This window comes from Gallinula chloropus (assembly GCF_964237585.1).
Source record: "Gallinula chloropus genome assembly, chromosome: 15".
NCBI classification, from domain to species: Eukaryota; Metazoa; Chordata; class Aves; order Gruiformes; family Rallidae; genus Gallinula; species Gallinula chloropus.
In genome coordinates, this window is record NC_140100.1 from 3436467 (window position 1) to 3458662 (window position 22196).

Sequence of the window (22196 nt, forward strand, 5' to 3'; positions counted from 1 at the left end):
CCTGGGCAGGGCGTTACTCCAGGGGCGCTCGCTGGGCTCGGCCGAGGGTTTTCCCGGCACCGAGGGTCGTGCCCGGGAGGGACGGGGTGCCGGCGGGCACGGTTCTCCTCTCCCCCGCGGCTGGGTCGGTTCCACTGGGCTCCCCCGAGGCCGGTTGTGGGGCGGTTGCGCACGGGGGGATGCTCCGTGCAGGCTGCAGGCCGGCCCCACCGCCCCGGGGCTCGGAGCGGGGCTCGCACGGGGCGGGGAGGTCGTCACACGGGGCAGGCTGTAACTCCGGCAGAGAGCGATGTTAACTCAGCACACACTCCCAAGGAAGGTGAGCGGTCCCGCAAGCGCCACCCGCACAGGCTTCTGCCCGCTGCGTGCGCTGATGAAGATGCTGAAGCCGCCCTGACCCAGCACAGGCAACAGGCGCTGAGCCTCCTCCGGGCGCTGGGCGATGGTACTCGCCCCTCCAGGGTTGAGTCCCTGATCCAGAGGGGTCGTAGCGGGTTACAGGACCACAAACAGGAGGGAAGCCAGGCTTGCTGCTTCCAGGCAGGGCTCCAACCTCAAAGAGCGTAATTAAATGTTTAAAATGACCAAACAAACCTCTTCTGCGTTCCTTAGCTCCTTACACCCATCTCTGTGGTGGCGAGTTCAGGTCTGACAGCGATGGTGCTGAGCACTCAGCACCTTTCACAGCCAGCCCCACATTAGAAGTAAGAAGGGGTTATGGAGGGGCTGTCTTCTTAAATAAAGAAATACAATTTAGAAAGCGTTATGTATTACATTAACCCTCTGCTAATTATTATTATTATTATTTACACCAATTAAAATTAGTTGATGTCATCTGGAATCGGACCATCAGCTACTATGCGAAGTAGGCCCAGAGGAAGACCCCAGCACATACACATAATAGCAAGTTGATGTTCAGGACGTGCTTCACCAGCGGTTCCTCCTCCAGGGAAGCCACGGGCAGTGGCTCAGCCTTAGTTGCCGCCGTGTTCTCAGTGTTTTCCTCTTTGCGCTCCATCCCACAGAGCCACAGAAAGATGCTCATCAGCCTCGAGTTCCCTTTGGCGTTAGTTGTACCTAAAAAGACAGCAAATAGGTATCAATTTCCCCAACAAAACCTCCCAGGAATGTATCAGTGTGGCCCTGTACAAAGGGGTTTGGTGCAAAAATGCACCAGCATTTTTGAAGTGAATAAACTATCTACAGTGAGGTGTAGGAAGCCTTTCAACTAGTGGCTTTTGGGGCCATAGTACCAAATTCATTCTTCCCTGGAGCTCTGAGCTCAAGCTTTGCTGTACCAAATATTCGGTTAACAACAGCCCAAGCCTAAAAGCTCAGCTGCAGCTGCTTGGTGCCCCTCAGTTTCCTCTGACAAGTGCACACTCTACTCCATTTAGGGTTACTCCACGCCACACGCATGTAAATTAAATTCTCCCAGCTCAGGTGTGGGTTGGGGCTTACATGACTAAACACTGGGCAGGCTGCTGTCACTCACAACAAGCACGAGACTTCCCACCAGTGGGGAGCTCTGTGCTGTAACTCATTAACTTACTGATCTTTTCAACAGCTTTGTTATAGATCAAAGGAATACACAGCAGAAGCTGCAAATACACAGTGTCCCGAGCCTGGCCAAAAACAAGTGCTGATAATCATCGCTGGAGAACACAGAATGAGTCTCTAGGTGTGTTTGTACCTAATACCGACAAGTACAAGTTTTAAAAAATGTAAATCCTCCTTCACTGATCTGTCAAGAACTCCGCCCAGGGCTCTGGGTTCTCCCTGCTGCTAGAGTCGATCAGAAAACACCACTGAAAAACAGAAATGGAATTTAATGAAAATAATTGTGCTTTTCCTCCACCCTCCCCTTTTTCCAACCAGTTCTCCTTGCAGCAGGTGCCAGCAGCACCAGTTCCTAGTTGCAGGATAATGGGCATGGCTTTCTGTATCCCATCCAGCTCCTTCTCGATTTCAACAAGCCTATCTAATGCCATCAAGAGATGGAAAAGAAACTAAACTTCTGCTTAGGTAACACTGTTGGGTAAAAACTTTTTAGCATGCCCTGAAGTTACTGAAATCCAGAGGAAGGAGTTTTAATGTTTCTTGTCTTCCAAGCCTCTACACAATGCCTAGGGTGGGTGAGTGTAGGTATTACTGAATAGGACGTGGGAGCACTTACATTTATTATCATTTGAACTATTTTCAGAAGCAATGCTTATATCAATCTGGAGAGCTGGGCGCTCAGCTTCACACGCTCCTTTTGCAGCGTCAGGGGAAGGGCTGACTGCTAGGTCTTTCTTGACTGGTAGATCCCCACGTGTGAACCAGGTAAGCCGACTTATCTGATGGCATGAAGAGCGGTGTTAAAGAAAACTGCTTTCACGGGCGTTCAAAGGACTACCTTAGCGGTAGAGCAGCCTGCAGAGAGAAGACTTAGAGGGGCTGGAATCTGTTCTCCCACTCGGTTGGAGCAGGTGAACAGCCAAGTGCTCAGCTGGTCACTACAGAAGCGACGGCTACTGTTGGCATGTTGGGTTTAGGTTTGTCTGGAACATGACAGCTGTTTGTGCAGCAACACTCTCAGAAGGATGGGATTCTTCACTCTCTGTTACCGAGGAGGAGACATTCCTGCACGGGACCATCACTGGATGCAGACTGAGGGAAGTGAAGGGAGCAAAAGAATGGACATTGGGGCGGCCAGGGAGGAAGGACTCAAAGAACGGGGGTTGCTGAGAGAAGACAGCAGGGGAGAAAGGATAATTTTCTTCTAATACGTAAAAGACCCATTAAAGAGGAGTGTTCTCAGTATCAATGATAGGGTGGACAGGGAGGGATGAGCACAACAGGAAGCTGGAAAGATTCAGGTTGGAGACGAGGAAAAACTGCTACTGAAAGGGCAGGCGAGCTCTCCGATGGATCCCACACCTCCCTGGGCACTCTCCCTCTCTGGGGACTGTTCAGAGTAAGTTCACCAGGTCTTTCAGAAATACATCAGGTTAGTCCTGTCTCGAAGCAAGAGGATGCGTTGGCTGTACGATTTCTGGAGGTCTCTCTGGCCCCTCTTTCTGCTAGTAATGTTTTTCTGCAGCCTCGGTACAGCTATTGGAAGTAGTCAAACTGGCACAAACCTGTTCCAGAGGAAGGGTGCTCTCTGCCCTGGATTTCTCTTTCCTGCGAGTAAAAATGGTTCCTCACTAAATTAGTAAGAGAGTTGACAAAGATGACCCAGAAGCTGGAATTTCTTGGAAAATAGAGGGAAAAAGCTAATTTGGCATGGATTAAACACACACATTTGAAACTCAAGAACAGCTCTTTTGTAGCATCTACCTTTGACCAGTTTCCAGGGTGGGAATCTGGATTTATGGGACCAAAATCTCACATGGCAGCAGGGTGCTGGAGCAGAGGAGGGGCTGCTGTTACAGCTTATTGCAAGTGTGCTCATAAATAAAGAACAAATGAAAACTTCCATTTCTAGAATAGGTATCCCCACATTATTCCACTGGATGTAGCGTGGGGCATCCTGGATCAGACATTTACAAGTAGCAAAAGAAATCCGAAGGGGTGACGCACCATTTCTTTCGAGGGGGGTTCTGTGGCCATGCTCACGACCAGCACAGTGACCATGGAGATGGCAGCCAGGACCATGGAGAAGTAGAGATAGTGCATGTACTTCACCACGCCTGGCCGGTGGTCGGTCTCGCCGCACTGGGGCACTGGGTAGATGAAGTCCAGCACCAGCCGAACGATGCCCAGCAGCAACCCGATCACCAGGCCCCAAAATGCGCCCTAGGAAAGGAAGGGTGTGCTTTACTGGAGCAAGCAGCTTGCACCCACCCAGGATCCAGGGCTGTACCCAAGTGCACAGGCTATAGGCTGGCCAGGCTTTCTCCCTGCTGCTTTTTTGGGGGGGGGGATTCCCTCTCCCTTTTCTGCTCTTGCTGTCGAGGTCTGCAGTGCTGTTACAGTAGCCTGGTACCTCTCCTCTGTGGGGTCAGGTGGGTCATTAATTTCAGCATGGAGATATACTGTATATAACATTATACAGAATACTTGGAAGAGTGGTATTTTTATCCTAATGGTTAACTTAACCCTGGGGCTAACAACTGTTTGGGAGGACTTTACCCAGCACTAATAATGATGGAGAAACTGGGGGGGTTGGGTCCCTGATGCCATTTGGCCCATCATCTCCTCTCCCTGGAAGGTGATCCAGATAACACAGTCCATGCAGTAAACACACTGATGGCTAGTAAGCCCCTAACAGGCTTTGGCATTTTTGAAAGACACCCTCAATTAAGCAATGCAGTCAGCTCTCTGCCGCTGAAATGCCAGGGGAGCCTTTGAAAAACAGCAGGAATTGCTTCCTCCTGAGCAGGTGATGGTCCTTTGGGCTGTGCAGAGGTCTGGGTGCATTTGTTCTCCCAAACACTACAAGAGGCAGCAGAACTGCAGCCTGGGGTGGTGGTTTGAACTGCAAGACCCTTTTTAGGACAATGAGGCAACAGAGATGACTGTGCTGTGCACAGCAGAGTTGTTACCTTTTCATTTGCTCTCTTCCAGAAACAGCCCAGTATGAACACTATTGCCACTGGGGGCTGTAGGTAGGAGCTGATGGACTGGATGTAAATAAAGAGCTGTCCTCCCTGGCCAGCCTGGACAAGTGGGATCCACAGGATAGACACCACAGTGAGCAGCAGCACAAAGACCCTGTGCAAGGAAAAGATGTCATTACTGTTAGCTCAGGCCGTTCTTTGGCAGTCTCCAAAGGCAGCAGATGTCCCATCCCTGGAGGTGTTCAAGGCCAGGTTGGGTGGGTCCCTGGGCAACCTTGTGTGGATCCAGCCCTGGAGGGTGGTGTCCCTGCCTGTGGCAGTGGGGCTGGAACTTGGGGTCCCCTCCAACCCAGACTATTCTATGATTCTGTGATTCTAGGCCTCCAGCAATACGAAGATGCTACCTCTGTGCAGGGGCAGCAGGCTGTGAGTTGCTGAGCTGCATCCCTAGTGCTCAGGCTCTGGTGTAGTGCACGCGTCCGAGTTCTCCCTACCTGCCAACGATCATGAGCTCCCACTCGGAGCAACGAGGACGGATATGTTTCCAGAGGTCCATGGTGAAAATGGTGCTGGCACTATTAAAGATGGAAGTCAGGGAGGACATGAGAGCTGCTATCATCACGGACATCATCAGGCCCCTGAGTCCTGCAAACAGAAGGAGAAATACTGTAATTCCCAATAACCCCACTGCAGGGTGTCCTCAAATTCTTCTTTGAACTAGAACAGACTTCAGTTTTAAAATGTCAGTGATAGGGAGGTGTTAACAGCCCAGTGTTAAACTTCTGTGCTTTATCCCTTATCCAAAGCAGAATTGAATTAGACCTCTGGATATGGGATCAACACCCATCTTTCCTGTTGTATTCTGTCCCTTGCCACCATCTCACCAGGCTGAACATAAACCCCACTTAGAGTTGCAGGGTATTTTCCTCTCCGAACTCCTCGCACAGACACCTTTAGGCTGGTGTGTACCATACCCATGACCAGGCTCCTTACCTACAGGCAGAAGTTCTATGACCAGCTTAGGGTAAGCAATATCAGAACAGCCAGATGGGTTGCCACAGATTTTTTGGCAAATTTCTGCATCTGCACAAGCCACCAGATCTGAAATGAGGAAAAGTGAGTGAGAGGCAGACTTGGGTAGTCATGATAAACCAACACAGCTAACCAGCTTAGTCTGCTGCATGTTGTAAAGTGCTTTCTATGTGAAATACTGGAAAGCTTCTGGCATGTAACACAGGACCATCCCAACATGGCAAGGGCAGTGCTGAGCTTCCCCCTAGTCTCTTTTTTTCCTATCAGTTTAGATAGTTGACCTGCCCTGCATGTCTGATCCTTCTCTAGGAACATGGCTCACCTGAGGATTAAGGCTACACCCCTCCTCACAGACAGGCAAGTCCACCTGTTCCCACCTGGTGAGCAGCTGATGACACTCAGGGTGGTACCTTAGGATTTCCCTGAAGGCCTCACACTTAAACACCAGGAGAGTAACACATTGGGTGCAGGGGGGGGGGGGTCCTGAGTGCGGGATGAGGTAGTGAGGTCAGAGCAGACAGGCACAGCTGCTGTGAGAAGGGATGCCAGCCAGCCAGCTGCTCTGGCACATACAGCAGTGCCTTGTGTAAGTGCATGCCTGGGGTCTGCCGTAGGAGGATACATGTTCTTCTGCTTAAAACTGGAAGGAAATTCCTTCACACTTTGGGAATTCGGTGCAACCTTTTAACTTCCTGGGTAAAGGCTACTCCAGCTCCACAGGGCAGCACAACCCGCCCTGGCAGAGGTAACGGGTCTCTCCTTCGGTGCTTACCTGGGAAGAGAATCCTGCTGATCATGCCGGGCATTACCATCATGAAGAGGGGCAAAATTTTCAAGTACGAGGTCATCAAGGAGCCCCCTTTAGCGTGAGAGAGGTTTTTAGCAGCAAGGGACCTCTGAACGATGACCTAGGAATGAAGCAGCGTGTTTGGGCTGCTGGCAGCAGCGAGGAGCTGTCAATGGTGTGACAGCAGTCGCAGGCATGTGGGTACTTTATCCCCATCTAAACCCTTGAAGTCTTAGAAAGGTGAACACAGGGCTTGGTGTGGCTGTATGATTCTTGCTTTGGATCCCCAGCACCTTACAGAAGCACAGGCCTGAAGGGTGCTGCTTGTGTCGTCAAACCTGAGCCTTGCTCCTGTGATGCACCGCGCTGCGTGGCCCGTTCTGTAGCCACTCATTCTGGGGCTTAGAAGTTTCTATTTTCCTTCACAGCATCACAGAGCGTTTGGAGTTGGAAGGGACCTCAAAAGATCATCTAGTCCAACCCCCCTGCCAGAGCAGGATCACCCAGAGTAAATCACACAGGAACGCATCCAGGCCGGTTTGGATGTCTCCAGACAAGGAGACTCCACAGCCTCTCTGGGCAGCCTGTCCCAGGGCTCCCTCACCCTCACAGTGACAAAGTTTCTCCTTCCTTTGTTAGGGACCTCGCTGACCCGATGGCTAAGCCTGGCCAGGTCATCAGCTCTCCTGTCCAAGCAGGACAGAGTCTGAAACGAACAAAGTGAGTTAAATAGAAAGAGGAGGAACTACAGGAACATCGGGAGGTTGCTTAGGGGTTGTTGTCACCAGAAGGAATGGTAACCAGAGCCCTGCAAAGTTGAAAGAGTGAATTCACAGGTGGTGCACAGGAAGTGAAAGGCTTGAATTCAAACAGACCAAGAAGCAAAAGCATCTTTATAGACTGGGATTAACTCACAAACACATTCTTACCCCTTTTTGTGTTGAAATGGTTCCCAAAATCTCATTGTGCACACCAAGTTTGGCATCTTTAGGATTGAAATGATCAGATTTTACTGAATTCCCATCAGAAATAGTAAGCAAGTCCAGGCTATGTTACAGACCTTAGGTTTGTAATCAGATTCAAACTACCAATAGCACATTCTTGAAACCAAAGAAATAAGCAGTAACCCACCTGGTCTGTACACCAGTACCACAGGGACGGGATGGTCATTCCCACCAAAACTCCCGGCCAGGGAAGGTCAGAGTTAACAGGGTCTCGGAATATGTGAAAAGCATCTTCTCTTGGCAAGCCACAGCTACTGTTTTCCTTGCGGGTGCTGGGAATGGCATCGAAGTATTTTGTCTGCAAGCCTTCAAGACCACCAACTTCAACAAAGCCTAAAATAGAGCATGAGAAGCAGTTATCACATCTTCCCTGATTTTCAGTCTCTGTGGTTTGCTATGGGTGATGCTCCACAAGTATTCTTTAAAACAGGAAGCTATTGGCTTTAACATTGGGCTGGGGGGACAGCATAGTGCTAAAACTACTGGCTCCAGGAGGTGCTCCTTCATCTATTACGCTGCTTCAGAACCTATTTCTTTAGAGATTTTCAGGGAGCACTCCTGCATTTTTACCACGTAGAGAACCACTATAAGATTATCTGTACAAGCACATCTATATTCCAACAGGAAAATACATAGAAAGCGGTTCCCAGAATACCAACTGTGATGATCCAGCTTGTTTGTAGTACTTGGCAAAGCTTCTATCAGAAGTTTTTAGCAATAAAACCCCAGGGAAACACTCACTGAAAACCATGAGAGTCACAGCCCCGATCAGCATGATGAGAGTTTGCAGAGCGTCTGTGTATATCACAGCTGCCAGGCCACCTGAGGGAGCAGAGAAACAGCAAACTGGGGGGAAACTGGGTTGGTTCTATCGTAGCATCTCACACTTTGCCCAAGTTTTTGCCCAGCACCATCAGCCAAGCCCAATGCCTGTCAGGCTGGTGTGTTGTGACTGTGGTGGGGGCAGTTGGGCCAGTTCCTGGGCATGACACTTTGGCTGAAATGTCTCATCTTTCTTTTATTTTTTTTTTAGAATCATGGTGAGTCACTATTTTGTCACTAAAAAGCCGAAGTCCAGTATAAGTACTGCTACGGGAAATACATGGAAAAGCTCCAAAGCAAAACCCAAGTTGAATAAGGAGGAGAAAAAAGAAGAAAGGGGTGAACTTGATGAGCAACATCGCTGAGGGTGAGCACTGGGAAAGGAGCAACCTTCATTTGTTTGGGATTTGCTGCTTACTCTGTGCATGGCTTTCTTCCATTTGGCCACTCAGAAGCCCTGAAAGGGCACCCAAGATTGACCATGTTTTCCGCATTACACGCCTCATTGTTATGTTAATCACTCATACCTCCAAAAAAGCCCAGAAGAAAAATGTATTGTGCAAATGCCTCGAGCGTGGCTTCTCCTTAAAGCAGAACTGACTGGTCTGGCCTTACAAGGGATATTCATTTACTCTTAACCCAGTAATTTTCCCTTAAGAAGTTATCGATTCCTTTCCCTCCCCGTTATCCATACTCAGGGCAAAAACAGCTCGTGTGGGAAATGCAGGACCCCTGTCACGAGGATGAGGATGCACAGTGCGTTGCACCCAGAGCTCACTGAGCAGGGTCTGTGTTAGGATACCCAGCCACATACCCGCCACGGTGTAAACGGCTGTGACGGCCAGCAAGCCTGCCACGGCGATGTAGAGGTCCCAGTGTAAGGCTTGCTGAATGAAGAGGGCCCCGGCGTACATGTCGACCTAGAGAGAGAGAGAGACTGTTATCACAGCTGTGATGACAATATTACCGACCCCTCAAAGCTAGTGGTGCCAGGGAGCGTGAGCAGTTAGCTGATGAGGCTGTCTCATTTAGTTGGACCAGCCTGGTTTGTAGCATCTTGGTGATTCCCTGTAGTGTCTTCTCCAAACAGCACATCCCTCTGCAGCCCCAGCTCCTGCTTCCTGTGCAGCAGGGCCAGGATGTTTGGACTGTTCGGCACTACTGGTCACCAAGGACAGGGAAGGTGATGATGGAGCTGTCCCAAGAGGTGGGGAGCATGCACAGCACTCCCTGAAAATGGCATTTGAGTGGGGTGAGCTTATCTCTTCCCAGAGCACCAGCGAGCTCCAGGGGGAATTGGTGCTGACCAGGGGGCCAGAGCACCCCCTGTGCAAACCTCCCCAGGTACCTGCCACCCGCTGAAGCACCAGTTTGCCACAGCATGAATTCCTCCCTGGTGACACGGCAGCAGTGAGATAATAAAGAGCCTCCTTGGGGCTGGGACTCAGCCCTGAGCAACCAGCTCTGCAGCTACGTGAAAATGCAGCACTATAGGCGAGCGTTAGGATAGGCAAGCTGCAGACCATGGAACAGACACAGGGATGTAAAAGCATCTGAACGATCCATCTCCCTCAGCAATCGTGTTATCAGAGATTTGCATCAGATGGTTAGGGGTTTTTTCCCAGAGACCCTGAGCCCAGTGCCTCTGTGCCACCTGAAGCCCGTGGTTTGCATCTGCTTCAGAGGGGATGCAGGCGGGTGTGTGTCAGTCAGAGCGTCCCTCTTTGGCACGGTACCTACAGGAAAAACACTGGCAGGGACTTGTCTGATTTCACAGATTTCTGCACTGCTGCACGGTTAATGAACAGCCAGTGGCTCCTTGAGCAAGGGTTGGTTCGGTTATTTATTCACGGCCACATCAAAAAGGGGCAATAAATCACTAAACACTTTTCACCTAAACGCAAACCAGCTCCTATATCCTTATCCATCCTGCATGGAACAGCGCTTGGTGTCTGTGCAGGCAAGTAAATACGCAGAGGGAGGAGACTGGGTGAGCTGCCAGATGTACAAAATCTAACAACAACTGCGTCCACACTCACAGCTCAACTTTTCAATGAACAGGGCATTGACACCTGGCTTTCCCTCCTCCCATAGCAAACATTCACATCCCTAATGGAAAAACCCCATAAGTTATTTCTCAAAACAACTATAGTCCAGATTCCTCGGGTATTTTGACAGCACACCCTTCTCTGAGGACGGAGGGAAGGGACAGTAGTCGCATCTCTCAGCCTTGCTGATCAGCATGTGCTTGCAGAGTGAATTTAATTCAGTCTGTTTCCATGGGTTTTTTTTTACTTACTGATATTTTGGTGAAGATGTAAATGAACAAGTAGAGAATCGCCAGGAACATCTGGATTCTTTTGCCTCCAAACCGTTTCTGCAAGTACTCGGGCATGGTGGTAACCTGTGTGAGAGGTATCAGAGCAGGTGGCATGCAGATGCACCAGTGAATGCAGAGCGCTCACCCACGCAGCTGCCATGGGCAGTTTGCACTGACAGAGGAGCAGAACAGCCCTGCCAGTGGCACTCTGCTGGTATTTGGGTCTCAGCTGCTGACTTAGGCTGCTTAGTCCCAGCTTAGCAGGCAGGGACTTTGCTGTAGTGCCTAACATAAGGTTCCATCTCACTCCTTGGGAGATGGAGCAGCTCTACTCCACTGCCAGGGGTAGTGGGGCAGCCTGACCCCCACTCAGCCTCTCCATGCTCTTCCCAGGCCACAGCTCTCCTCCACTTTAGCCCAGGCCACCGGAGTGGCTGGGTACACCATGGCTCACTGCCTACTGGTAGGAGCAGAGGCACAGCAGTTGGGTAACCCCACAAGCCAAACAGGTGGTTTAAATACCAGGAAAATAAACATGGATGGACACAACATCCCATCTACTTACTCCTGCTGCTATGTAAATCGGGAGGAATAGCCAGGCCAGCACCAAAACACAGAACATCCCCTGCAAGGCAAATGGAAATGAAGGTCAGAGGCTGGTTGAGGCTGAGTGGATCAGTGGGGACACGGGGACTGGGTTATCCCTCAGAGGCTTCAAACTCCTGGCAGCTGGTGGTGACATACAGCTCATACAGCAGCAGTCTGAGCCTTTGGACCCTTGTGCAGTGACTCCTTGGTGTAGGGGTTGCCCTGTCCAGCACAGAGATGGCTACAGAGCTGTCATGCCACACTCACGTTCCACTCATAGGCTGTTGCAGCAATTCCCGAGGCAGCTCCTGACCCAGCCAGGCCGATGAAGTGGCCACTTCCAACGTTGCTGGCAAACAGGGATGCACCCACCTAGAGAAAGATAGGAAACAGGCTCTGTCTGTGGCACAAGGTGTTGTTCTCAACCTGGTGACAGACAAAGGTGTGAACAGGTAACTCTGTGCTCCAGTGCACACACATACACACAGGTGGATTCCCACCCTGGAGGTTACAGCTATGGGAGACATGAAATCCTTGTCATCCCTCTGCCACCTTCTTCTCTTGCCTACATGTTCAGTGGCTCTGCACCCTTCTGCAGTTTCTTTCATCATTTGTGGGTGTGTTTTGGACCATCCTGCTTCCAAAACAACGTCTAGTCTCCCAGGGAGAGCAGGGCAGAAGGTGGGGGCAGCATGTAGAACTGTCAGGCCATCAGGGTACTGACTCACCAGCCCAGCCCAGATGAAATACCCAACCTATCAGACTGGCTCAACAGAAAGCTGTGTCTGCCTGGGGACCACCCACGTAGTTCTGGAAATCTCCAGAGCAAAGGATGCAAAACCAGACAGGCTTTGTAAGCAGGGCCACAGGGCTGTGGTAGGTGCCCTGCATCAGCTCTGCTTCCCCAGACTCAAATATGGTGAGGAAAAAACCCACAGTATGTTAACTAAGTCTCTGCAAAACATGGAAGTAACTTTTTGGGTTTGGTTTTGTTTGGAGAAATAAGATCTGCTCAGACAAAAGTCCTCTTCAGTCTTGCTCTAGCCTAGGGGCACAAGCAGTGTAACAATAACGGTACTTACAGGCCACCAAACCATCTGTCCTCCAGCTAGGAAGTAGCCTTTTACAGTGCTGCGCTGCGTCTTCCACATGGACTGGGAAAGCAGAAAAGCAGAACACAGGTTTCAGCGATCATTTCAGTGTCTGCTCAGAGCATCACCAAGCGATTTCCCCAGTGGGAGACTCGGTACTGTCAGCAGGTGAAAGCAAAGAGTTTCTTGAAGAGCCTCCAGTTGCTGCTGGGAAATCCTGAGGGACAAGAGAGCAGCAGAGGAGGGAGGGGACCAGCCAACGCTGTAAGCCACGCACAGGTTGTTATCATCTCAGCATTAAATGTTTTCTCTAATATGCAAACTAAATCACTCCTGATCTGCAAGGAAGACAAGCAGTTTGGGACAAGGACTGTGGGCATCCCGAGTTACTACGTGCAGCCATGAGAAGTGCTCGGCGCTGCACGTATCGCTCACTGACTCCTCTTCTTCAGAGATCTCAGATAGCTCCCTGCAATACCTTCAGAGTTATGCACATCATTTGAAGGGAGCAACGATTCCTGCCTTAGGACAGCCAGATTGTGCTTTTGCTGTGGCTATGACAAAGGCCGTGCCAAAAGGATGTCCTTCTGCCTCAATTGTGCAGGGACGGTATTTTTAATCTCTGGAATCTGCTGTCAAGACCACTGCAGCCAAGCACAGGTGATTTATAGGACAGCAATTCCTTCCTGGATGAAGAAAACATTATTATTAGTGATACTTTGTACTTAGACAACCTCTTCTTGACAAGGGTTCTGAAAACCTTGGCAAACCCTAGAGCTGAACAGTTCTCTGGAGCAGTGAGGACACTTCCCCGGGCTGAAGGGAGGAAAAGAACCTGTGAGCTCTTAGCACAGCCTGGTTCAAACCAAAGCAAAACAATCTGAGGCCAAAACAGCCACGTTTTTCGGTATAACAGGGCACAAACTAAAGTTCTTAATGGTATCTGCTTACCCACAGCCCAACTGCAAGGACAAATACGAAGTACAGCACAAGAACAGCGATGTCTATGGAGCCCAGTGTCTTCTGGGGAAACGCATCCCACGGGGGGCTCACAGGGGGTGCAGTGCTGCTGGTGGTCTCCATGGCTTCTTATGCAGGTCAAGTGCTTTTCTGGCCCGATGCATATATCTGTTAAAAAATGGGCAACATGGTTAGGAGAGGATGTGTCAGCACCGTGAAGGTGTTGACTGTTTCTTGGACAATTCAGGGGGTTTCAGCTCTGTGGCTCTGGCTGTGGTGCTGCTCACACTGGAGCTGTGGAGAAGGCTCTTTATTTTGGCATTCACTTTATCTGTGACTCCCTTTTTATGGCATGAAGATGCTGCCAGCAAGCAAGCTGGCTGTGAATTGGTTGGATTTCTTATGCAGTGGATCATTTTCTAGCTGGTGGAGAAATGGACTCATTAGGGTGAAGGTGTAACAGCAGAAGTAGCCCAAGGAAAGGACCAGGACGTGGCACAGCTGGTGACAGCAGCCTGTGGGTCCCAGAGCAGCAGCATTGCAGGACTGGCCTTGATGAAAAGCTGTAGCCAGAAATGTGCCCATGATGGGCAGTGGGATGTGAAGATATGTGAGCTGCTCCAGTGGCAGTGGGATTTTCCTCCTTTGGTACAGCGAGAGCTAAAGCCTGAGTGCAGAGTGCTTGGGTGTCCTCCTGGGCACGGCTGACTTGCCAGCGAGAAGGCATTGCCCTCTCCACTCCCTTCTCAGGAGCAGAGGCCGGCAGTGTGTCTCCAGGCACAGGGATGGAAGCACCCTCCTCACCAGATGAGGAGGAGCTACTACCCATAGACAGTGCAGCGTTGTGGGACCAGCACCACACGGCAGAAGAGCCAGTGCCGGAGCTGGGGTTCCTGCCTGCGCACCAGCCCACAGAGGCATTTCCTACACAAGAGATACTCACCTGCTTCCCACAGGGATAAAAACTCATTTTCTAGTCCAGAAATGCCCATTGAGGAGGATGTGGCACCACAGAGAGACCACAGAGAGCTCCCTCAGCCCCTCCTTTGGCAGTGGGACAGGATAAAGTCCATGCCGGAAGGTTGGTCGGGTACTTGAATTAATGCATTTCCTCCTAATTTCCTCCTCCTCCCCTCACCCAGGCTTGTCCCCTCTGTGAGTGGCAGCCGTGGCATAGCCAAGGCCCTGGCTCAGCGGTGGCCGCTGCCGGTCACTGGTGATGCTGGAGCCCAACACCTCAGTGCCACGCTCCAGCCACGGAGCAGATCCAGGATTATTTCTCTCACCCTGTTGAGCCGAGGAGATGGTTCCTCCGAAGAGGGCAGGATCTGTGCTCTCCGGCCTCGGCGTGGCCTTGCAGCCAGCTCAGCACTGGGTCCAGCCCCGGCGTTGCCGGGATGGCTGAGCTGGATGTCTGCTGGATGTCTTGTCCTCCTCCTGCCTATGCGGCTGGCCAGGTCCTTTTGCCACTGTTGCACTTGTAAGGTGGCAATTATAAGCTCCCTGCTGCCAAAAAGCTGAAGAAGGTGGGGCGAAGGGTGGCTTGCACCAGCCCAGGGCTCCTGGCGTGGATGGTGGGATAGCAAGCAGTCAAACAAGTTCTTCCTCTGAACGCCGGTCAAACAGCCAAGCACAGACCAAACCAGCCGCCCTGTCCCTCTTGTCTCCTGTTTCACAACCTTCACCTGCTTCACCCCTTCGGTGTGGTGTCAAACAGCGGCTGGAACCTGCCCTCACCTCACCTGTGAGTGCAACCGGCTGCTCCCGTGCACCGGTGGCACCACCAGCCCCTACTGCCCAGGCGTGCGAAGGGAGCGGAGCAGGAGCGGAGTCAGAGTGCCACGGCCAGGGAGATGCGGCGATTTCTCCAGCTGAGCAGCATTCAGGAGGTCAAGCCCTGCCCTGTGTCCCTGCTGCACCCAGTCCTGCAGCTGCGGGCTCTGCCTGCAGCAGGGCTGCCGGGCTTGTGCATTTATGGCAAGGTTGGGTGATAAACAAGTAGCTTCCCAGCAGCAGATACAGCCCCACAGCTGGCGGGTGTATCCTGAGGCATCAGCAGCCTCCTGCGCAGGAGCCAGTGTGGGTACAGAGCCATGTTCTGGTTGAGTGGCAATCACAGCAGCGCCGAGCTGGGACAAGGGACTTGCAGCATCTTGCCAGAGCTTTGTCTGTGCTTTTTAAAGCTCCTGGATCCCACTGAATTCCTTGGGAGCTTCTGCCTTGCCAGGCTGCAGGACACTGACGATCAGATCGGTGCTACCCTTACCTCTTTAAGAGACAATGGTTCTTGGCCGTCGCTGTGTTTTTACTGGCCCGCTGAGCCTCTAGCTAGGAAAAATGGGGTTTGCTGTGCCAGCCTCGGGAAGTTGGTAACCCCACTCTTCTTTCTCTTTGGCAGCTCCGATATTGTTGTTTCTTTTGTCCCAAGACACTTCCCATCTCAGGGCAGCGGCTGTACCAGCTATATACGCTTCGGTCCCGCACCGGCTAGAGCCACACAGGCAGGGGACCATTGTGCCTTTCCCTCCGAAATGTGTGCAGAGCTGGTGCTGAGCTCTTCAGGCATTTGTGGTGCCCGTCAGTAACGAAAGGAAACGTAGGATACACTCCGGGGGGGAAATTCCCAGAGCAGCATACAGGTGCCCGGTGAAAGCTCCTCGTGCAGCTCCCGCAGGCTGGACGTTAGGAAACATGGAGCGGACTCAGCAGCTCTGATTTCAGATCCTCACTCTGCCACAGCCCAGTGGAAATTTTGCCCGCTTTGTGAATTCAGCTCACAGCCCGGTCTCCCTCGGTTCCTGGCACAGGCGGCACCGCTTTCCCCGCCAGAGATTGTGAGGAGGAAACATCCGTGGCATTGAAATGAAGGCGCTGAAGCCAGCCTTTTATCAATGGTCCCAGGAGAGACACAGCCCACGTGGGTCTCGAGTAACCCGGCGGGACTGTATCTCTCTAAACGCCTCTTCGAGGGGACTTTTTTTAAAGCATTCCCAGGTCCATCCACCTCCTGAAGCCACCACGACTTGCCGAGGCTGAAACCCAGCTCAGCAGCAGCCCCGAACCCGTGCATCACCCAGAGCTCCCCGATTTGAGGTAGAAGCTGAAAGAGAACTTACTGTGCTCAGCTGGGTCTCATTCTGTTCCCTGCGCCGGGCACCACCAAGCCTCTGCCAACTGACAGGCAGCTTAAATATTGCCAGAGAATCGGGATTTGCCAGCGGAGCTGTTAACGGTGTCACAAGGAATGAGAAGGAATATTTACAGTCAAAGTTAAACTAATGGCCCGAAGTTACTCTTTTGGTCTCCTGTAGCTCTGGTGAGAAGAGTATTATTTTCACTATCAGGGCTCATGGGTCAAACTCCACAGAGTGCCATTCTCTTAAGCAATCTGCACAGCTAGAGAAGAGAGAAGTAATAATAATAAAAATCTGTGCTGATGTCCTCTGGAGCTGACAGCTCGCGACACAGGGGGGAGCTGACAGCCAGTCCTGTCTCTCAGTCTATGCCTAAACCTTACAAAGAGCAGAATCCATCCATGGGCTGGGGCTCATAACTCATTTCCAAGTCTGCAGGTTAACCCCCAAATCAGGTCCTCTTCTGAGACTGGGTTGGAGGTTTTGGCTTCAGCATCATCTGTCTGAAAAAAACCTGATAAACACGTACAGCCAAATAACATGCAGAGAACGATGCTGAAGAGGGACCTTCCATCACAGCAAGGCTGTGGCAGGAGGCAGCTTGTACATCTCTGACCCTGGGGTGCAGAAAGCCCCAGGGCAGGTAACCTGCTAGCTGGGAGGGCAGATGGAGCATGGGCACTGTCCTTACACAAGCCTAATTTATATCCCAGCAGCAGAGTTAAATTTTACTCTATGGGATCCCCTAAGGACATGCTTTACTGGCGAGTCCTCAGCTCTTCTGCAACACCTGGGTGAAAGTCTCAGCCAAAGCAGGGCAGCCCCAGGGGAACACAGGTCCACATCACTGGTCAGCTGTGAGCAGCATCTCTGAGTGCAGGTGCTGCCTTCATCTCCCTCCCTCCCTCCCCAGTCGTTTAATGTAACTAACTGGTTTGTGGAACCCACCCCAGTCAGAAATTCAGCTCTTGCCTTCACTTTTGAATTTTCTAGCTTGGCAATGGAGACAAGTTAAATATAAAAAGACCCTGCAGAGTCTAAGAAAGCAGAAAGCAAAGTAGGAAATACTTGTATTTTAGCTCATCTGATTTTTTTCACGCTCAACTCAAAATTCTTGTGATTGGAGATGCTTTAATTTGGTCCACTAGGATTTAGAGAAACCAGATTTTCCTAAATTGTGTTGAAATAATGCAGATCCTTGCAGGTTTCTAATTCAGCATCCAGGTCCCTTGGGCTAGCTCACAGTCTGCGCTGCTTTTCCCTGACTTCCAGCCCTTCCAGTGTGAAGCTGAGACCTCTGGTTCTCTCTTTGGCATCTTTTTTGGCCTAGAAAATAATTACAGGTCGTGGCCCTTCAAACCCTTATTGAGATACTTAGAGGGAGGGCTGATACATGGTTCCACTGTGGCTCAGGGATGCCAGCCTGATTCCATTTTATCCCAGACCATCCACCGTCTTGCACTGTGATCACATCTTCACCCTGACTTTACTGAAGCTGTTCACTTTCTCTTCAAGGTCTTTTTCCCCCATGTTTCTTGCAGGAAAGTGTGTAGAAACCTTAAATAACCCAAAATTTCAAATGTAACCTGGGATTTTCAGGGTCACCACTTCCCTCTCCTAGTCAGAGGATGTATGTGGTGCAGGCTGACCCCGGGCTGCTGCCTGAGTTGTTGTTTCCTTCCTGAGGACAGGCTTTCCTGTGAAGACGATCCCATGGTCAAGGTTGGCGCAGGCAGGGCTGCACAAGGCTCAAAGGAGAACACACCCAGCCAGTACACCAGTTTGGGGGAGAAATTACCTGATGTTTGCAACTAATCACACAACAGCCAAACAAGTGTGTGCAGGGAATGATCCCGACTGTCTTATGTATCAAAGGAGGCTCCGGGTCGTTGTTTCTGTGGTGGTTTATGGGCTGTAGCTGGGGCAGTGCTGGACTGTGCAGCTTGAGATCCTGGGGGGGGGCTGCAGAAGACTCAGGCTTGGTCAGCCAGGAGGCTGAAGAAACCTCAGGAGGGGTTGGAGCACTTTAAATGCCTGCACCCAGCAAGGGACTTCTACCCAAAACACTTTTCTGCCTCCCTTCAGAGCTGTGTCACAGCTGCTGGTGGCCTCCGGGGAGGACCCAGTGGTTGAGCAGGCTGCTGTAAACAAGCTAAACTACAACCAGGAAATCTGATACGAAACCCGGCCCCTATCTATCTGCTGTTAGTGTAAAGGGAGATAAATTGCTCCAGGGACATAAACTCAACCTCAGCCAAGAATTCCTTTTCAGAGAGAAACGATTCACCAGCTCATACGGTCACTAAATACTTTCTTCTGAAGGCTGCAGGAAAAAAAAAAATCCATGCTATTTTAAGAATTTGCTGCTCAGATTCATCACCCACCTGCCTGAAAGCTGGCCTGAAAAAGCAGCTCTTCTCACAATTATGCAGTTATTTTGCCCTGCAGCAGCCCCAATCCAGCAAGGTCGGATCCTGCACCTCTCTCCTTGTAGATGTGAGGGGCAGATGCTGCAAAGTGGTGTCACAGCAATGCCAGGTGCAGAGTTCCTCACACCTTCCCCTGCAGCTATATCATTCCAAGCAGCTTGTGACAGAACACAGGTACACGGTCAGGAGGCAGAAGGCAGTAGCTTTATTTTTAGGAATAGCACATTGGGTAGAGGCTGAATTGCGAATATACACAGTCCCATTATCAAATAAGAATAATAATAACCCTACAGCCAGAAGTTCTGGCTCTTTGAAAATATTCACATAAAAATACCAAAGGGATCGGAGGTCTAACTATTCTGCAAAGTTACACCATGTAGCAAAATCTATGTACAGCCTTTTCACGTTTGTAGTGACAGTTTGAAAAGAACCTCCAGTGGTTTAAATGTTGAATATGTTTTTAGAAAAAGAAAAATAATCATCATCATCATCATCAACTGGATGCTGTGTGCAACAGAAAGGGCAATGAGTGAGCACTGCCCTGACACTGCCGCCGGGGCAGAGGAGAGGCAGAGGGAGGATGGGGCTGGACCTCTGGGAACACAACGCTAGGAACTACCTGGCACTTAAAGCTGTATAAACTGAGAACACTTGTGAAAATATACTTCACGTTCTAGAGCAGGGTTTTAAATAAAAAAATTACTGAGAACTGAAGGTTGGGTGGTCATAAGGTCTCCTGTAAATAACGTGCCTGTTGGTGGGTCTCTGCTTGAGCAGGGGCTGCGGTGAGAGCTCTTGCTCTGGCAACACGATGGGAGGAAGGCTACCTATGCTGCGGCTTGCTGGGGCACTTCTGTGGGACAGGAGGTTGGGGTGTGTTGGGTTTGGAAGGCAACGGCTGCATTTTGCACAGAGGAATGCCTGACAATAGTAACACACTGTAGGTTTGCTGCTGGAAAGCTCTCGGGGCGCTGTGTCACCCAGAGACGCATGCACTGACCACGGGATGCTGCTAGCCCTTTTGTCCCAGGGGACATCTCAGAGGGAATTAAGTCAGCTAAATAACAATCAGACATTGTTGAAAGATGGGCACAGATGCTTCTAGAGTTCCCTGGGTATATTCAGCCCAAACGCCTGGTCATTCAGTAAGGGGAGTCTCAGGACTCCAGCCTTTGGGAGTGACTAAAGGAGGGCAGGGGATGTATTTCTTTCTCTGCTGTGGGTCACAGGCAGTACTCGGGGCTGCAGAGGAGTCTTGCTTGTTTTTGGGCTACCAGAGGTTCTGTACTTTCCAAGGAGGCACCAAAATGCTCAGGGATTTATGTCTCCTGGCAAGTTCCAGTAAGCCTAGTGCTGATGTTAAACTCTTCGGAAGATTTCAAGAGCGTTGGTCTCTGCCACACCTTTAAGCAAAGCTGCAGCCAGGTAGGACTCTGGGCTTTCCTTACACTCCAGCACAGCTGGGTAGAACCTGGCTGGATCCATATTTGGGACCACACGGATGTGCCAGAAGGGTTCTGCAAGGTTGTACTGCTGGCAGTGATGGGGGGTTAAAGCCTCCGGGCCACCTCTGGTGATCTCCACTCTGCTGTTACAGTCTGCTCAAGTAGAGCTCCAGCCCCACAGTGCACTGCTCAAGGGCAGGAGGGCTTGGAGAGAGGTTTGAGAGGAGCTCAGCAGTGTTGCTCCTCAGGGTCCCATGGGAGCAGGTGCTGGTGGCATCCCTCTTCCTCATATCCCCACGTTCCCTTCCCCACCTAACATGCTCTGGCTTCCCAGGGAGTCTGTGGCTGGGCTTTAACCCCAGTGGGGTTGTGGTGAAGGTCTCCAGCAACCACTGGTGCCAGTTATACATGTTCTAGGAACACGAGAGAGTGGGGTTTACCCAGGTGTGTCAGAAATCCTTGACTGACTGGAAACAGAGGATGCTAAGAAAGCTGTTGCCAAGACCAGCATGATGTTTACCTTCATGTCCTCATGCCTCACCCTTGTATCCTTCCACTGTCACCTGTGGTGCCTTCTCAGTGTCCAAACTGCTCCGACCCCTGGGTCTGTGGTTCTGCTTGGTGGTAGCAGGTGACAGCAGCATATTTACAACCAAACTCTACAGGAGCAAATTGCACTTTGTTGGCAATAAGTTGTTGCACCTTGCATTGCTGCAGGCCCATCACCAGGCAAGGGGGGAGGTCATCCTGGGGCTGCGCTGGCTCTCACCAACCTGCACATCGCTGAGTGCCCGCTGCAGGGAGAGAGCAAAGAGCAGGAGCTGAGTATTAGGCCAGAGCAGCTGGTGGCCACTGCAGACTTAATTGTCCCCCAGCTTCCCACTGGACAAGCCTTGCCAGTCCTTGTGTCTGTTTTGGGGAGCTCCATCCCAGCCTTCGATAGCCAAGACCATCATGACAGCAGCTGCATAAGTCTCCATGGGGCTGGTGCTGACTGGTGTTGACTGCCGACTGAACAGGAGCCAGCAGTGTGCCTGGGTGGCCAATGAGGCCAACAGCATCCTGGCTTGTATCAGAAGAAGTATGGCCAGTAGGTCTAGGGACAAGGTGCCCTGTACTCGGCATTGGTGAGGCCACACCTTGAGTGCTGGGCCCAGTTCTGGGCTCATCACCATAAGAAGGACATTGAGGTCCTGGAGTGTGTCCAGAGAAGGGAAAGCAGGATGGGGAAGGGGTTGGAGGGAAAATCCTATGAGGAACCATTGAGGGAGCTGGAGAAGAGGAGGCTGAGGGGAGACCTTATCACCTGACAGGAGGGTGCAGAGAGGTGGGCGATGGTCTCTTCAGCCAGGGGACAGGAGATGGGACAAGGGGAAATGGCCTCAAGCTGTGCCAGGGCAGGGTCAGCTCAAATGTTAGGAAAAAATTTTTCACTGAAAGAGTTGTCAGGGCCTGGAACAGGCTGCCCAGGGAGGGGGTTGAGCCACCATCCCTGGGTGTGTTTAACAGACGGGCAGGTGAGGTACTTAGGGATGTGGTTTAGTATAGGACAGAAACGATTGGACTTCATGATCTTAAAGGTCTTTTCCAACCTAGTGATTCTGTGCTTGGACCATCAACCCACACCTCAGCCAGCCAACAGGTAGAAAAACCACACTTGATGGAGATGGGGGTATGTGTGCTCAGCAACAGCTCATCCCACCCCCACAGCTCACCTGCAAGTGAAGCGTTTCACTGACACCTGACAAGAAACCTCCCTTGCTGGCTGGTTTTGAAAAGTGCAACTCACCTCAAACTTGCTCATGAACTCTGCAAAAATGCCAAAGAAAGCTTCAGAAGTTGTCATTTTTGAGTCTTCCCCGAAGAAGGACAACACCTTGCTGAATTCCTCCATGGCCTTGTGCTGCAGGTCGTCTAGTGATCGCATGGCAGGCTGGGCACTCTCCAGGAAGGACTGAGAGAAATTACTTAAGGGAAAATAGCCACTCTGAGGGTCTGCTACAGATCAGGATCACTTCTGCTTGTCAAATGGCTGGG

The 22196-nt window shown here is 51.1% G+C and overlaps 2 protein-coding genes across 2 annotated transcripts in view; both read right to left on the bottom strand.

The window, feature by feature from the left end:
• Positions 1–761: 761 nt before the first annotated feature.
• Positions 762–13274, bottom strand: SLC5A11 (solute carrier family 5 member 11; the record flags this gene model as incomplete). The annotated part of the gene is made up of 15 exons (XM_084270840.1): positions 762–1077; positions 2177–2339; positions 3568–3783; positions 4533–4701; positions 5042–5192; positions 5541–5648; positions 6352–6487; positions 7498–7703; positions 8112–8192; positions 9007–9112; positions 10492–10596; positions 11078–11137; positions 11368–11472; positions 12183–12254; positions 13143–13274. 15 exons carry the CDS (start codon positions 13272–13274, stop codon positions 857–859), a joined length of 2031 nt encoding a protein of 676 aa, XP_084126966.1. The 3' UTR covers positions 762–856.
• A 7607-nt stretch (positions 13275–20881) lies between these two features.
• Positions 20882–22196, bottom strand: part of GRID2IP (Grid2 interacting protein) — a gene marked incomplete at both ends in the record, with an annotated part of 38266 nt that continues 36951 nt past the window's right edge. The window contains 2 exons of the mRNA XM_084271126.1: positions 20882–20953; positions 21949–22113. Of these exons, the coding sequence (XP_084127252.1) occupies positions 20882–20953; positions 21949–22113 (237 nt within the window). The remainder of the gene's footprint in view (positions 20954–21948; positions 22114–22196) is intronic.